Below are 16,126 nucleotides of genomic sequence, written 5' to 3'. Positions count from 1 at the left end.
TATCAGGGCCTGGTCAGTTTGATGTACAGTGCAGTCTTTTACTTACAGATGTTAACTTATTAAAATATTTATTAAGAAAATATTTATGATGCAGCAATCATCAAGAGGCACTCGTGTGTGTGTGTGTGTTTGTGTGTGTGTGTGTGTGTGTGTGTGTGTGTGTGTGTGTGTGTGTGTGTGTGTGTGTGTGTGTGTGTGTGTGTGTGTGTGTGTGTGTCTTTGTCTAAGTGTGCCAGGGTTGGAGTCAATTCCTTTTCAATTCTCTCAATTTAGGAAGTAAACTGACTTTCCACTTCCCGTTCCAATATTCCTCAATGCCTCGTTTTAAGAATTTGTTTTAATGGAAACTGGGATTTTCAGCTTACTTTCTGATTTGACTGAATTGAAATGGAATTGACAGTTGAGGTCTCTTGAGCTTGCTCACTTCCTGATTGACGGAATGACTATCCGCTCCCATGTCAGGGGGCAGCAAAGGTACCCAGACACCTGACTGGCATTGACCTCCACAGCCCTCTGGGACAGGTCTGGACACCGCACGGCCTGCTTGGTCAGCTTGGGGCCTGACACAGCCTTCTGAGATGAGCCTGGACAACCAACCTTCTTCAGGATCATCCTGATTGCAGAGGGGTTTCTGGGGTCGGCACACAGGATGCACTCCCAGAGGACTTTGGCCCTGCACCGGTCAGCGGCTTTGACTTTGGAGCCAAGAGATTGGGTCTGTGGTCAAGCTGTTGGAGACCAAAAACTTGACCTGTAGGCCACTGTCACTATGAAAACTGGGGTTCTCCTCAGAGTTGAATCCTATGTACTGCAGTGCAGTTCTCTAGGCCCTCTACTCCTTTCTATTTGTACCAATGCGTGTGTGTCCATGTATTCTGATGATTCAATCATATACGCATCAGATACCACAGCTAATGAAGTCACCAAAACCCTTAAGAGTTGCAGTCTGTTTTGGAATGGGTGGCCAGTAGTAAACTGATCCTGAACATCTCTAAAACTAAGAGCATTGTATTCGGTACAAATCAAGTTCTAGAGCTCAGCTGAATCTGGTAATGAATGGTGTGGCTGTTGAACAAGTTGAGGGGACTAAATTAATTGGTGTTACCTTAGATTGTAAACTGTCATGGTCAAAACATATAGATTCAATGGTTGCAAAAATGGGGAGAGGTCTGTCATAAAGAGATGCTCTGATTTTTCGACACCACACAAAGCAGGTCCTGCAGGAACTCATTTTAGCTTATCTCGATTATTGTCCAGTCATATGGCCAAGTGTTGCAAAAAAGTGGCACATCTTGCTCTTCAATGTAATCAAAGGGCTAATACTAATACTATGCATGCCAGTCTCTCTTGGCGGAGAGTTAAGGAAAGACTGACTGCTTCACTTGTTTTTATAAGAAACATGAACGTGTTGGAAATTACAAATGGTTTGCATAGTCAACTTACACACAGCACTGACACACACACCCCGCAGGGGTCTTTTCACAGTCCCCAGGTCCAAAACAAATACAAGGAAACGTAGAGTATTACACAGAACCATGAGTGCATGGAACTCCCTTACATCTTATATAGTGCAAGTGAACAACAAACCTGGTTTAAAAAAAACAAAGCAACATCTCATGGCACAATGCCTCTCCCCCATGTGACCTAGTTGTTGTATGTATTGTGGCAGTTTCGGCGACATGATCTTGGTAAGGCAGGGTTTACACAAACACACACTGCCAGTCCACAGGAAGGGTTAATACGGTTTCTTTTTTTAATCAGGTACCAGCAACTCAAACAAACAAACAAAGTAAATCCATCTTCATCAGTGGAAGGTCCTCCACTCCTTGGGGTTCATTCCTTGCTAAAATATTCACCTCCTTCTCCACCGTATGCGCAGTCTCTCCAATAGCCTCCTCCTCGTTCACCTGCCGGGGTTAAAGGACAGACAAAGAAAGCATACACAGGGCGCAGTTAAGTAGAGGCCCCGATTGGTTTCACCTGTCTGTCGTTTAGCCTCTAAATACAACTGGAGACAGGTGTGGCTGTTCTGCTGTAGTCTGGCAGTTTCCCCTGAGCTGTCCATGGTCCTGCCCCTGGGGAATACTTCCCATTGCTGTCCGTGGTCCTGGCAGCCAGAAAACACAGAAACCTCACAGGCACATACCGACCATCCACCATACAACCCCTGAAACAGTATGTAATGACATGTATGTGTAACTGATAGATGCACACACACACACACTACTTGTTCCTGTTTGTATGTAAATTGTAAAGTATTTTGTCTGTAATGTATTTTTCGATATGTGTCGGACCCCAGTAAGACTAGCTGTTGTCATTGGCATCGGCTAATGGGGATCCTAATAAATCAAATCAAATCTATGATTGCCTCTGCACCCCATCCAGAAAAAAAATATTTGTCTTTGAATGGATACCTGAAGAAGAGATATCATTTTGAGTTTACAAGCTAGTTGAATGTACACTATTTCTAAATTCATGAAGATATACCCATACCCAGGTGGTAAGGGTAGGTAACAACACATCCGCCACACTGATCCTCAACACGGGGGCCCCTCAGGGGTGCGTGCTCAGTCTCCTCCTGTACTCCCTGTTCACTCATGACTGCATGGCCAGGCACGACTCCAACACCATCATCAAGTTTGCAGATGACACAACAATGTACTCCTGATCACCGACACTGATGAGACAGCCAATAGGGAGGAGGTCAGAGACCTGGCCGTGTGGTGCCTGGACAACAACGTCTCCCTCAACGAGATCAAGACAAAGGAGATGATTGTGGACTACAGGAAAAGGAGGACCGAGCACACCCCCATTCTCATCGACGGGGCTGTAGTGGAGCAGGTTGAGTACTTCAAGTTCCTTGGTGTCTACATCACCAACAAACTATCATGGTCCAAACACACCAAGACAGTCGTGAAGAGGGCACGACAGCAGACAGAAAGGATTCGGCATGGGTCCTCAGATCCTCAAAAGGTTCTACAGCTGCACCATCGAGAGCATCCTTACTGGTTGCATCACTGCCTGGTATGGCAGCTGCTCAGCCTCCGACCGCAAGGCACGACAGAGGGTAGTGCATATGGCCGAGTACATCACTGGGGCCAAGCTTCCTGCCATCCAGGACCTCTATACCAGGCGGTGTCAGAGGAATTTCCAGATGCGTGAAGGTACCACATTCATCTGTGCAAACAATAGTATGCAAGTATAAACACCATGGGACCACACAGCTGTCATACCGCTCAGGAAGGAGACACGTTCTGTATCCTAGAGATGAACGTACTTTGTTGCGAAAAGTGCAAATCAATCCCAGAACAACAGCAAAGGACCTTGTGAAGATGCTGGAGGAAACAGGTACAAATGTATCTATATCCACAGTAAACCGAGTCCTATATCGACATAACCTGAAAGGCCGCTCAGCAAGGAAGAAGCCACTGCTCCAAAACCGCCATAAAAAAAGCCAGACTACCATTTGCAACTGCACATGGGGACAAAGATTGTACTTTTTGGAGAAATGTTCTCTGGTCTGATGAAACAAAAATAGAACTGTTTGGCCATAATGACCATCGTTATGTTTGAAGGAAAAAGGGGGAGGCTTGCACGCCGAAGAACACCATCCCAACCGTGAAGCACGGGTGGCAGCATCATGTTGTGGGGGTGCTTTGCTGCAGGAGGGACTGGTGCACTTCACAAAATAGATGGCATCATGAGGACGGAAAATTATGTGGATATATTGAAGCAACATCTCAAGATATCAGTCAGGAAGTAAAAGCTTGGTCGCAAATGGGTCTTCCAACTGGACAAAGACCCCAGGCATACTTCCAAAGTTGTGGCAAAATGGCTTAAGGACAACAAAGTCAAGGTATTGGAGTGGCCATCACAAAGCCCTGACCTCAATCCTAAAGAAACTGTATGGGTAGAACTGAAAAAGCGTGTGCGAGCAAGGATGCCTACAAACCTGACTCAGTTACATCAGCTCATTCAGAAGGAATAGGACAACATTCACCCAACTTATTGTGGGCAGTTTGTGGAAGGCTACCCGAAACGGCTACCCGAAACGGCAACGCTACCAAATACTAATTGAGTGTATGTAAACTTCTGACCCAATGGGAATGTGATGAAAGAAATAAAAGCTGAAATAAATCATTCTCTCTACTATTATTCTGACATTTCACATTCTTTAAATAAAGTGGTGATCCTAACTGACCTAAAACAATGACATTTTTACGAGGATTAAATGTCAGGAATTGTGAAAAACTGAGTTTAAATGTATTTGGCTAAGGTGTATGTAAACTTCCGACTTCAACTGTACATGTACATATTACCTCAATTACCTCGACTAACCGGTGCCCCCGCACATTGACTCTGTACCGGTACCCCCTGTATATAGCCCCCCCTGTATATATATTTTTTTTATATTATCTATATTTTTTATTTAACACTTTTTCTTAAACTTCTTAAAGAATTGTTAGTTAAGGGCTTGTAAGTAAGCATTTCACTGTAAGGTCTACTCCTGTTGTATTCGGCACATGTGACAATAAAATTTGATTTGATTTTATCTTATCTTTATTTGAAAAAAAATTGGAAGACTTTTAAAAAAAAGGTCGAACGGCTTTCATAGGCCTACAGGCCAAAGCAGTCCACTTTTTGACTAACATTTTAAGTCACTGCACGACAGTAAATTAACAAAAAAAGAAGAAAAAACAACTCACATTGTCCATTGTATGTAGTTCTGTCCTTGAGCTTTTCTTGTCTATTGATGTTCTGTATTATGTCATGTTTTGTGTGGACCCCAGGAAGAGTAGCTGCTGCTGTTGCAACAGCTAATGGGGATCCTTGTAACGGGGTGAGTGACTGGTTGCCGGGAAGTCAGGCACAGGAGAGCAGAGATGGGTGATTTCAGGAGAACTTTAATATACACCCTGGCCCAAAGAAACAGGCGAGGCAGCACAAAGCACAACCACGGTAACATGAACCGGATTAAACAAAACAAACAAACCTAGGTTTAGCGCAAGCCAGCCTGTAGCGTAACACCCTACACAAAGAACAATTCCACACACAGACATGGGGGAAACAGATGGTAATATACATTTAGTCTGATGAGGGAATGTGAACCAGGTGTGCGGGAAAACAAGACAAAACAAATGGAAAATGAAAGGTGGAGCGGCGATGGCTAGAAGACCAGTGACGTCGACCGCCGAACGCCGCCCGGACAAGGAGAGGGACCGACTTCGGCGGAAGTCGTGACAATCCTAATAAATTACCAAATACCAAATACCTTTGTTGAAAGGTTTGGATAAATCTTCTATTTGTGTTTGAATCTTTGCAAAAAAAAGCTATTGTCTTGGTAATTGTTAGAATTCTTAATTTTGGCGATTATCAAAATATTCTGGAAAGGAATGTCATAATAAATTAGAGCATGGAATATTGTTGTTGCATCCATTTCCAAAGTATTGCGCAAAGAAACGTCACAATGCATTCTGTGAACCGAGGTAAAACCAGTTTCAGGTTGGATATTCAACGGATATTCGCCTGTAGTTTTCCTTATGTCCACCAAAAGCAGTTAGGAACAGTCAACATAGTGACAAATCAAAATGTTCTAATTTCAACAGCTCTTTAACCATTACTTCTAAAACTTTCCAAACTTGTTGTAGCTAACTCGATGGCATAGACACATATTACACATACTTTTTTTTGTTGATTTACATCTGGCATTATTTTAAATTATTTATAACATTTTTGAATTTCAATAGCTCTTTGGTCATATGACCTACTGACTTCAAACAAGGTTCAGAATGTCCACTGACTATCCTTCTATATTGCACACCCTTTAGTTTGTCCATTTTCATCTCACACATATTTACATTAATTTTTAAAAATGTCAAATTTCAATAGCTCCTTGGTCATGTGACCTACTGACTTCAAACAAGGTTCAGCATGTCCACTGACTACCCTTCTATATTGCACACCCCTTAGTTTGTCCATTTTCATCTCATAAGATTTTGCATTCATTTTTCCAAATTAAAAATGTCAATAGCTCCTTGGTCATGTGACCTGCTGAACTCAAACAAGGTTCATAATGTCCAATTAGTGGGCCTACACATTGCACACCCCTTAGTTTGTCCATTTTCATCTCGCAAGATTCCACATGAATTTTTCAACATTTAAAATTTCAATAGCTCCTTGGTCATGTGACCTAATGACTTCAAACAAGGTTTAGAATGTCCACTGACTACCCTTCTATATTGCACACCCCTTAGTTTGTCCATTTTCATCTCACAAGATTTTACATACATTTTTCAAAATGTAAAATTTCAATAGCTCCTTGGTCATGACTTCCAACAATTGAAATTTTACATTTTGAAAAATTTGTGTAAAAACATGTGACATGAAAATTGACAAACTAAAGGGTGTGCAATCTGTAGGCCCACTGAGTGGACATTCTGAACCTTGTTTGAAGTCAGTAGGTCACATGACTAAGGAGCTATTGAAATGTTTAAGTTTGAAAAATTCATGTAAAAACGTGTGACATGAAAATGGACAAACTAAAGGGTTGCAATATAGAAGGGTAGTCAGTGTACATTCTGAACCTTGTTTGAGTCAAGTAGGTAACATGACCAAGGAGCTATTGACATTCGAATGTAAAAAAAAGTTTGTACTTTGTTTACGCTCCATAACTAATTCAACTAGGAATACAAAATGCTGCTCACATTTCCACATTTATTAGCTTTGGAAAGAGAATTAATGTCCAAATCGTGAAAATAAGACCTGTGCAATGTTGTGTGCAATTTTTCCAACATCATGACACTTATTTGGAGCCTGTGGCTCAAGTGGTTTGAAAGCTGTTGAGGTTTGAAAGCGTGAATATCCGTCGAATATCCCATTTGAAACTGTCGTTACCTCGTATTGGGCAGCAAATAAATCCCCAGTTCCAATACCAAATCAAACAAAAAATATTATCAAGTCCTGAATCAAGGCTGTAAACCTACTAGTCTCCCATAGGCAGACAGGTTACCTCCCACATTAACTGTTGCCATAGATCTGTGCACTTAGAGTCAGCAAATATCCCTCTCATAAACCCTTGTTGACTAGTGTTCAAAACAAAGTCCACCATTTGTGTGGGTGGCAACCGGCGTCTTTAAATCAGCCAGCTTTAAATCGTGAAGTAGCCTACACAATTCCTGAAGCCCAGTCGCGATGCTTGGGTCGGTGGTGTTGTTGTGGCTCTTTATCCTCCTTCTATTCTTCTTCATCAGGGTCCGCCGACCTAAAAACTTCCCACCAGGACCCCGTCCCCTGCCCATCCTCGGCAATCTGCTACAGCTGGATCCTGTCAACCCCCTCAAAAACCTGGAAGGGGTAAAGTGGGCTATACTTTGTAGGCTAGAGTTAGACCAACTTTCGAGACCTGCTACGATAACGCTGCTGGAAATAACTTTTTTTTTTGTGACGCTAATATTTTGGATATAGTTTTCTTCAAGCAACTCGTAATATAGGACAACGGATTCCTATTCTGTATAATAAATCCAAGTCACTCCATTTAGTATGTATGATGTTACGTTTCGTATAGTGTGTAGTATGGATGTCCATCACCCATTTCGTATGATATGTTACGAATTATAATTTGTATTATATGTTGTGAATTTGCAAAAATAACAATATGTTATGATTTTGCTGGGCCCTCCCTGCGCGCAAGCGCCACGTCTACTTATATGGGCAGACAAAAAACTGTTCACACCCCTCTTGTTGGTGGAAAGGATTTTGCAGGTTTAAAGCTTATTTCCTGAAATTCTACACATTTGTCACGGGGTGCTAAGGAAATGTTGCCGTTTTAAAGCTACATTTCTTGCAATTCTATACAGTTTCCCATGTCTAATGTGTATTCATGTGATATTTGAGTGACAAAAAAATTACAACAAAATCTATGGGACTGTAACAACCTTCAAGAGTCAATTTAAATCTGGACAGGGTTCTTAAAAATAAAACAAGTTTTGGAACCACTGCCTTAAGTAACCATCTGTCTTATGTAACCATACCAGAGGTAACATATCATACTAATTTGAGAGTCCCGGATCTACATTTACTATGTTACGTCTAGTCTATGAGACCAGTCTGACTGAATGGGTATTAAGTGTGATGTAGGCTAAAGTTTTAGGAAAACGGATACAATAGTTGATTCATGCCACAATTGGACAAAAAAATGCTCAACAAGGTTGGAATGTCATAACACAATTTAAACAAAAGACAATTATTAATTAATTTGAAAATAAACATAATTAATAAGTGGCGCAGCGGTCTAAGGCACTGCATCTCAGTGCAAGAGGTGTCACTGCAGTCCCTGATTCGAATCCAGGCTGCATCACATCCATTCTGATTGGGAGGCCCTTAGGGCGGCGCACAATTGGCCCAGTGTCATCCGGGTTTGGCTGGGGTAGGCCGTCATTGTAAATAAGAATTTGTTCTTAACTGACTTACCTAGTAAAATCATTAGTGAAAATTGTGGATAAAAACCATGCTTTCTGTTATTTCTAAACCGTAACATTCTTTGGGATTTATAAACAAGGAAAAAATATTGAATTAAAAAAAAGGGAAAAACTTTATTATCCTTGGTAGAAATTGTGTAATTACAGACTAACAACACTGTATAGATATGTTCTGTATAAGGTTGAGCTATTTTGTTATTACACATAAGAAAGGAAACCAGGGACTCAATGTTTAATATCAGAGTGCTACACAACTTGTAAAGGGACAAATAATAGTAGTCAGCCAAGAGTTACTCTAAAACGCAAGACTGAAAGCTTATCCATCAACCCTTGTGTGCTTGAATAACATTTCAAAAGAAAAGTTCCACATTATATTCTCACAATAAATACTCCCCCTGTCCCTCTCCTTCCGTGCTTCAGCTGAAGAGGCGCTATGGTAACGTGTTCAGTCTGTACATCGGCTCACGGCCTGCAGTGGTTCTGAATGGCCTGGAGGTGGTTCGTGAGGCACTGGTGACACGCGCAGCGGAATATGCTGGACGACCAACCCATATGATGGTCAGCCACCTCTTCAAAGGCAAAGGTAGAACTTTCTTGACCCCTTTTATAATATGTATTATAATAAGGGCACTATGTGTGTGTATGTGTCACCGAAGGTATCTGAGCCCTGGTCTCCCACAGGAGAAACCAACGTCTTAAGAATTAGCCCAATAGGAAATCACCCCTTGGGCTGAGGGTGACACTGATTTTAAAGTAGCAGGCATGAGACCGTGAGTCCGACCCACTTACGCTCCGTGTGTGTTTGTATGTGTGTGTGCCGATCAGGGATCGTCATGGCCAATTATGGCTCCAGCTGGAGGGACCACCGGCGCTTTGCTCTGACCACACTGAGAAACTTTGGTCTGGGCAAACGCTCCATGGAAGAGCGCATCCTGGAGGAGGTGTCCCACATCTGCACTGAGCTGGAGAGCAGTGCTGGTGCAGTCTCACACACACAGCGTCCTAGTAATCACAGTCATCACTGTGCATATTCATGTCATTATCAGCGCTTAGTATCCCCCCCAAAGCTCCTCCAAATACTGTATCAAACCATTACACTATTAACCCCTTGTTGTTGTAACAAACTTCACAGAAATAAGATACTCTCAGTAATACTCCCAGTATGACTATATGTACTATGCTTGTTTTAACATTAGGTATAAAGACTGTGGGGATTGTTACTTTATCTATCCTGTCAGTGTGTTCCATTCAGTAGCTCTGTGATCGTTGTTCTTACCTTGTCCGTGTGTATTGCCTCGTGTGGTGACCGTTGCTGTGCCCTGGTAGGCGGGTCGATGGATCCTCAGCACCTGTTCCATCTGGCTGCGTCTAACATCATCTGCTCACTGATTTTTGGAGAGAGGTTTGAATATGACGACCCGGTCATCCTCACCCTCATCCAGAGGTTAGAGGAGTTTACCAAGGAAGCTATCGGACCTTGGGCCATGGTACAGTCTAAGCCCTGTACCACTCCATGCTTACTAAAAAAGGGTTCCAAAATGGTTATTCGGCTGTCCCCAGGTAGAACCCTTTTGGATTCAGGGTAGAACCTTCTGTGGAAAGGGTTCTACACTGAACCCAAAAGTGTTCTTCAAAGGGGTTCTTCAAAGTGTTCTCCAATGGGGACAGCCAAATACTCCTTTTAGATTCTAGATGGAACCTTTTTTTATAAGAGTTACATGATCATCACTGACCTCTCTGTGCTAGACATGACACACTGATCCACATTCCCCTTTGTTTTACCTCCATTTCCACCCATCTATCTTTTGTAGCTCTATGAAATCATGCCGGTCTTGAGGCCCCTCCCTTTGCCCTTCAGGAACGTTTTCCACAAATTTGATCAAATGAAAGAACATATCAAGAAGGTTGTGACCAAGCACAAAAGTTCAAGGGTCGCAGGAGAGCCCAGAGACCTCCTTGACTGCTACCTGGACCAGATTGACAAGGTAGGAGAACATTAGAAGTATGGTTGTAGAAGTAAAATAAAGATGTAACGATCTTCGTCTTCATCGGATGAGGAGTAGGAAGGATCGGACCAAAATGCAGAGCTGTAAGTGTCCATGATAATTTATTATATCAGAACACGAAAAATACAAAATAACAAAGTGAATGAAAGAAATGACAATCGAAACACTTCTGTATGGTGAAAACACAGACACAGAAAACAACCACCACAAACAAAAGTGGGAAAACAAGCTACCTAAGTACGGTTCTCAATCAGAGACAACGATTGACAGCTGCCTCTGATTGGGAACCATACCAGGCCTAAACATAGAAATACAACACCTAGACATACAACATAGAATACCCACCCACATCACACCCTGACCAAACAAAAAATAGAAACATACAAAGCAATCTATGGTCAGGGCGTGACAAAAGAAGATAAGATATCAAGTAAGTAGCCTTGTACAAGTAAGCCTGAATGGTCCTTAGGGCAGGAGCCTATCTCCTGTTTCTGTAGCATTAAGAAGCTTGATGTAGAAGTACCTGGATAGGACACTAGTCTGTCGCAGGACTTTACCCTGAATCCATTTGCCAATCAGAGAGGCATCGGGTCCCATAGAGTCTTTGGAATGACTTCCGTGAACGGGGCAAACATTTTCATTGGGCTGGTAGAAGAGGAGGAAGTACTTTACAGGATGGAGCAGGGTGGAATGCAGAATTTAATGTCGATGCCTTTGGTGTCTGCGTGCGTGTATGTGTTTGTGTGCGTTTCAGACAGCTGATGGAGGCTCCACATTTAATGACACTCAGATGGTGTCTCTACTACTTGACCTGTTCATTGCTGGGACAGACACAACTTCCAACACCCTCCGCTCTGCCATGCTATACCTGATGACCAACCAGCATGTACAGGGTGAAGAAATACACAGACAACACACACACGGGCAGACATTTCATTCAATTCGATGGCGCTTGTAGACAATGGTTCCGCATTCACGGTAAACGATGCATATGTCGGCTAAATAGAAAATGAGCTTTAAATATTAAACATTCTACAAAACTTGATCGGATTGAAACCCGGCCAACGAGTGTGTGTTTGTCCCAGATCGCTGTCACCGAGAGATCGCCGAGGTTCTTGAGGGACGTGCAGACGCTTCGTTTGAGGACAGACATGCCATGCCGTATGTTCAAGCCACGATCCATGAGGCACAGCGCATGAGCGACACCGTTCCTCTTAGCGTGTTCCATACTACCTGCAGCAACACACAAATACACAGCTACCAGCTGCCCCAGGTGAGCATTACCATGACGACTGATATGCTGCCTGTTGTTGACCTTAGAACTATAAAGGTCTCCTGGGCTACAGTGAGTGATTTCATGATTGGTGCTGTCTCAGTCTTTAGTGTACCTCTTCACCTCTCCTTCTCACTCTTAATCCCTCTCTCCCTCATCTGTTCCAGGGCACAACGGTGATTCCTAACCTGTCTTCAGTGCTGCATGAAGAGGGCCAGTGGAAATTCCCTCACGAGTTCAACCCTGAGAACTTCCTCAACGAGGTCGGAGAGTTTGTGAAACCAGAAGCCTTTCTTCCATTCTCTGCAGGTGCCTTTTTGTAAAAGTGTCAATATCTATGGCTTATAAATGATACTAAGACAGGAGAATATGTTGACATAAAATGCCAGGCTGCATGCATATGAAGGTATGAGTGAAATGTTGTTCTCATTGATAGCCGTGTGTGTGTTCCCTAGGATCTCGTGTGTGTCTGGGGGAGGGGTTAGCACGTATGGAGCTCTTCCTGGTTCTAGTGACATTGCTTCGGCGTTACCGATTCGTCTGGCCTGAGGATGGAGGTGTCCCAGATTTCAGCCTCATCTTTGGTGGGACACAGTCTCCAAAGCCCTACCGCCTTGGAGTGCGCCTGAGGAGCAGCGAGGAGCTACCCACAGTCTCCACAAGAGAACCCTAGTTCTGTCAGACAGCTATAGATCTTATTCTGTAATAATTCAACTTCATTTTAGTAAGTCATCAGATGAGTAGTTTTTCAACAATGTGTAACCCACCATTTAACGCCTTATAATCGGTGTCAGCTTCTGTAAGGATCCGATATTGGAATGATCATTCACAAACTAGATCTTTCAGTATGCTTGCATGTATTTTGTAATCCATCCCATTGTTAAAACTATTGGTTTTGTGTTTATGTTAATTACAACAAATTGTATTTTCTTATCAAGTTTTCTTAAGTAAAATAATCATTACTAAAACCATGTGACTTGGATTAAAAATGTGGACCTCTGATTTTATGTCCTCCCATCCCCTTCCCTGCATCTGTAACTCTTATGTTTGAGGTCGAATCTCCAGAACCCCCAAAAAATGTTGATGAAGCTCAATATGAGCTGCAATGCTTAACCTAGTATTGCAGACGAACGTTTCGTGCAGATAGTTATTGCTATTTGCCTCCTAGATAGCATATGCTGGAAAATATTATATACAATTGTTTCTTAAAGCTTCTAAATGCTTTCGCCTTTACCAAACTGATTCTTGCTCTCAGATCAATAATAACCACTCGGATTTAAGTAATTTATGGAGGGCCCTCTTCAGTCTCCTCTCCGGAAAGATCCATGAAGAAATCTCTCCTCGGCACTGGGGGCGTTTGAGTGGCCTGCTTTTCAAAGTTTGTGCATTATTGGGATAAACATTTGAAGACTTTCGCCTACATGTTGACTGCATGAACGTTAAAACAGCCATGTGATCAAAGGTCATGAAGTTCCAACTACAGTCTATTTACATTTTCTGCAGTTGCTCCTCACCAGCCGCAACTTGCAGCTATCTCCTGCTTTGTTTTGGTTTGACCAACGCGAACGGGACCAAACACGTGTCTAAACAGAGGAAGCAACTTTGCCTCGATTCATATGTATACGGTGGATATGTACAAATGAATGTGATATTTGAGGCTCTCTCTCCCCAAGTGATAGTACCATGTACACACATACAGTATATTTACAATTTGAGTGTGTGATATGGGGGTTGGAGACATGTTTATTTTGACAATATAAAGAAAAACTTTATGAACAATGGCAACACTACCATGTTGCACCGAGAATTGTTGTTGGAAAACCACATCAGTGTCCAAATTCCGTCTGTAGCAGATGCACCACCCCCGAATTCAATACTCAACTTGTCTGCAGTAGAATACGGTAACAGGGCAGCAACATGAACCTCCTTTCACAGCCTGCGCAAAAAACGAAGCAGAGCTCATGACTTTCAAGCGACTTTTTTCAAATCATCCTTAGAGTGGCATCATGCAGCCTTACATTGTATTAAACATCAAAACATATAGCCCAACGTTTGTAGAACAACTAAAGTTACATTAATAACTCTAAATTAAGCATATAGGAGAACCTATTTCTTTGTTAACCGCTCAACATAGAATAGCCGCATGTGCGCTCGAACAATGTTTGGGGAAAATATCATTTTTTATTTTATTCAGCTTTGTTCAATTGTATTCTTCATAATATAAAATAATGCCACGGAATTCTGAGCAAATCTTGTCTGCTAAATGAACTAGTGTAGACCACAGCCATATGGCATAGCCAGATCAGGACCTAACATATGGACAACTCAGACAAAGCTATTCTGTTCTTGTGAAATAATCTACATTTTCTTCATATGATTTGTCTCTTTAGACCTGTCTAAAATAAATACTGGATTTATTGTAAAGGTGTAGGCTATATTACATGGATTTGTTCAACTTTTTAAAATGTAGATGTTCCAAAGGTCTGCATCAGTGGCTTGTAGTCTGAGTGTGGAAGCCAGAAGATGCTAAATGCTTTTATGTTAATTATTCTGGCTGCTTCGGTGCTATTTGTGATGGTAGCTGCAATGTAAAACTATGATTTATACCTCAAATATGCAAATTTTTCGAACAAAACATAAATGTATTGTATAACATGTTATAAGACTGTCATCTGATGAAGTTGTTTCTTGGTTAGTGACTAATTATATCTCTATTTGGTCGGTTTTGTGATAGCTACCTATGCGGTAGAAACATGGTGAAAATATGCGGTTGAGTCTTTGGCTATTGTGGTTAGCTAATATAAATACATAGTGTTTTCGCTGTAAAACATTTTAAAAATCGGAAATGATGGCTGGATTCACAAGATGTTTATCTTTCATTTGCTGTATTGGACTTGTGATTTCATGAAAATTATATTATATGATATCCCTGTCCCGTTAGGCTAGGCTATGCTAGTCAGCTTTTTTGATGAGGATGCTCCCGGATCCGGGATGGGTATCACTGAAAGGTTAACTTAGAATTCACTGTATCACAATTCCAGTGGGTCAGAAGTTTAGATGCACTAAGTTGACTGTGCCTTTCAACAGCTTGGAAAATTCCAGAAAATGATGTCATTGCTTTAGAAGCTTCTGATAGGCTAATTGACATAATTTGAGTCAATTGGAGGTGTACCTGTGGATGTATTTCAAGGCCTACCTTCAAACTCAGAGCCTCTTTGCTTGACATCATGGGAAAAGCAAAAGAAATCAGCAAAAAAATATTGTAGACCTCCACAAGTCAGGTTCATCCTTGGGAACAAGTTCCAAACGCCTGAAGGTACCACATTCATCTGTACAAACAATAGTACGCAAGTATAAACACCATGGGACCACACAGCCGCCATACCGCTCAGGAAGGAGACGCCTTCTGTCTCCTAGAGATGAACGTACTTTGGTGCAAAAAGTGCAAATCAATCCCATAACAACAGCAAAGGACCTTGTGAAGATGCTGGAGGAAACAGGTACAAAAGTATCTATATCCACAGTAAAACGAGTCCGATATCGACACAACCTGAAAGGCCGCTCAGCAAGGAAGATGCCACTGCTCCAAAACCGCCATAAAAAAGACAGACTACCATTTGCAACTGCACATGGGGACCAAGATCGTACTTTTTGGAGAAATGTCCTCTGGTCTGATGAAACAAAATAGAATTGTTTGGCCATCGTGACCATCGTTATGTTTGGAGGAAAAAGTGGGAGGCTTGCAAGCCGAAGAACACCGTCCCGACAGTGAAGCACGGGGGTGGCAGCATCATGTTGTGGGAGTGCTTTGCTGCAGGAGGGACTGGTGCACTTCACAAAATAGATGGCATCATTAGGAGTAAAATGATGTGGATATATTGAAGCAACATCTCAAGACATCAGTCAGGAAGTTAAAGCTTGGTCGCAAATGGGTCTTCCAAATGGACAATGACCCCAAGCATACGTCCAAAGTTGTGGCAAAATGGCTTAAGGACAACAAAGTCAAGGTATTGGAGTGACCATCACAAAGCCCTGACCTTAATCCCATAGAACATTTGTGGGCAGAACTGAAAAAGTGTGTGCGAGCAAGGAGGCCTACAAACCTGACTCAGTTACACCAGCTCTGTCAGGAGGAATGGGCCAAAATTCACCCAACTTATTGTGGGAAGCTTGTGGAAGGCTACCCGAAATGTTTGACCCAAGTTAAACAATTTAAAGGCAACACTACCAAATACTAATTGAGTGTATGTAAACTTCTGACCCACTGGGAATGTGATGAAATAAATAAAAGCTGAAATAAATTCTTCTCTCTACTATTATTCTGACATTTCACATTCTTAAAGTAAAGTGGTGTTCCTAACTGACCTAAG

General features: G+C 42.1%; 1 protein-coding gene across 3 annotated transcripts; it reads left to right on the top strand.

The window, feature by feature from the left end:
- The first annotated feature begins 7,043 nt into the window (after window positions 1-7,043).
- Window positions 7,044-12,779, top strand: LOC120032885 (vitamin D(3) 25-hydroxylase-like). 3 transcript variants are annotated; one of them, XM_038979113.1, is made up of 9 exons: window positions 7,044-7,353; window positions 8,898-9,060; window positions 9,303-9,482; window positions 9,804-9,964; window positions 10,289-10,462; window positions 11,238-11,376; window positions 11,569-11,756; window positions 11,924-12,019; window positions 12,212-12,351. In XM_038979113.1, the coding sequence occupies exons 1-9, from the start codon at window positions 7,192-7,194 to the stop codon at window positions 12,239-12,241; spliced, it is 1,293 nt and encodes a 430-aa protein (XP_038835041.1). In that variant the 5' UTR covers window positions 7,044-7,191; the 3' UTR covers window positions 12,242-12,351. The 3 variants fall into 3 exon arrangements, with proteins under 3 accessions (XP_038835041.1, XP_038835039.1, XP_038835040.1); XM_038979111.1 differs by having other exon boundaries at window positions 7,047-7,353; window positions 11,924-12,065; window positions 12,212-12,779; XM_038979112.1 differs by having other exon boundaries at window positions 7,049-7,353; window positions 9,303-9,455; window positions 11,924-12,065; window positions 12,212-12,779.
- Window positions 12,780-16,126: the final 3,347 nt, after the last annotated feature.

Source organism: Salvelinus namaycush, chromosome 39 (assembly GCF_016432855.1).
Source record: "Salvelinus namaycush isolate Seneca chromosome 39, SaNama_1.0, whole genome shotgun sequence".
In the NCBI taxonomy this organism is placed as follows: Eukaryota; Metazoa; Chordata; class Actinopteri; order Salmoniformes; family Salmonidae; genus Salvelinus; species Salvelinus namaycush.
The sequence above is the reverse complement of the archived record's forward strand: the minus strand, read 5'-3'. Positions and strand labels throughout refer to the sequence as shown.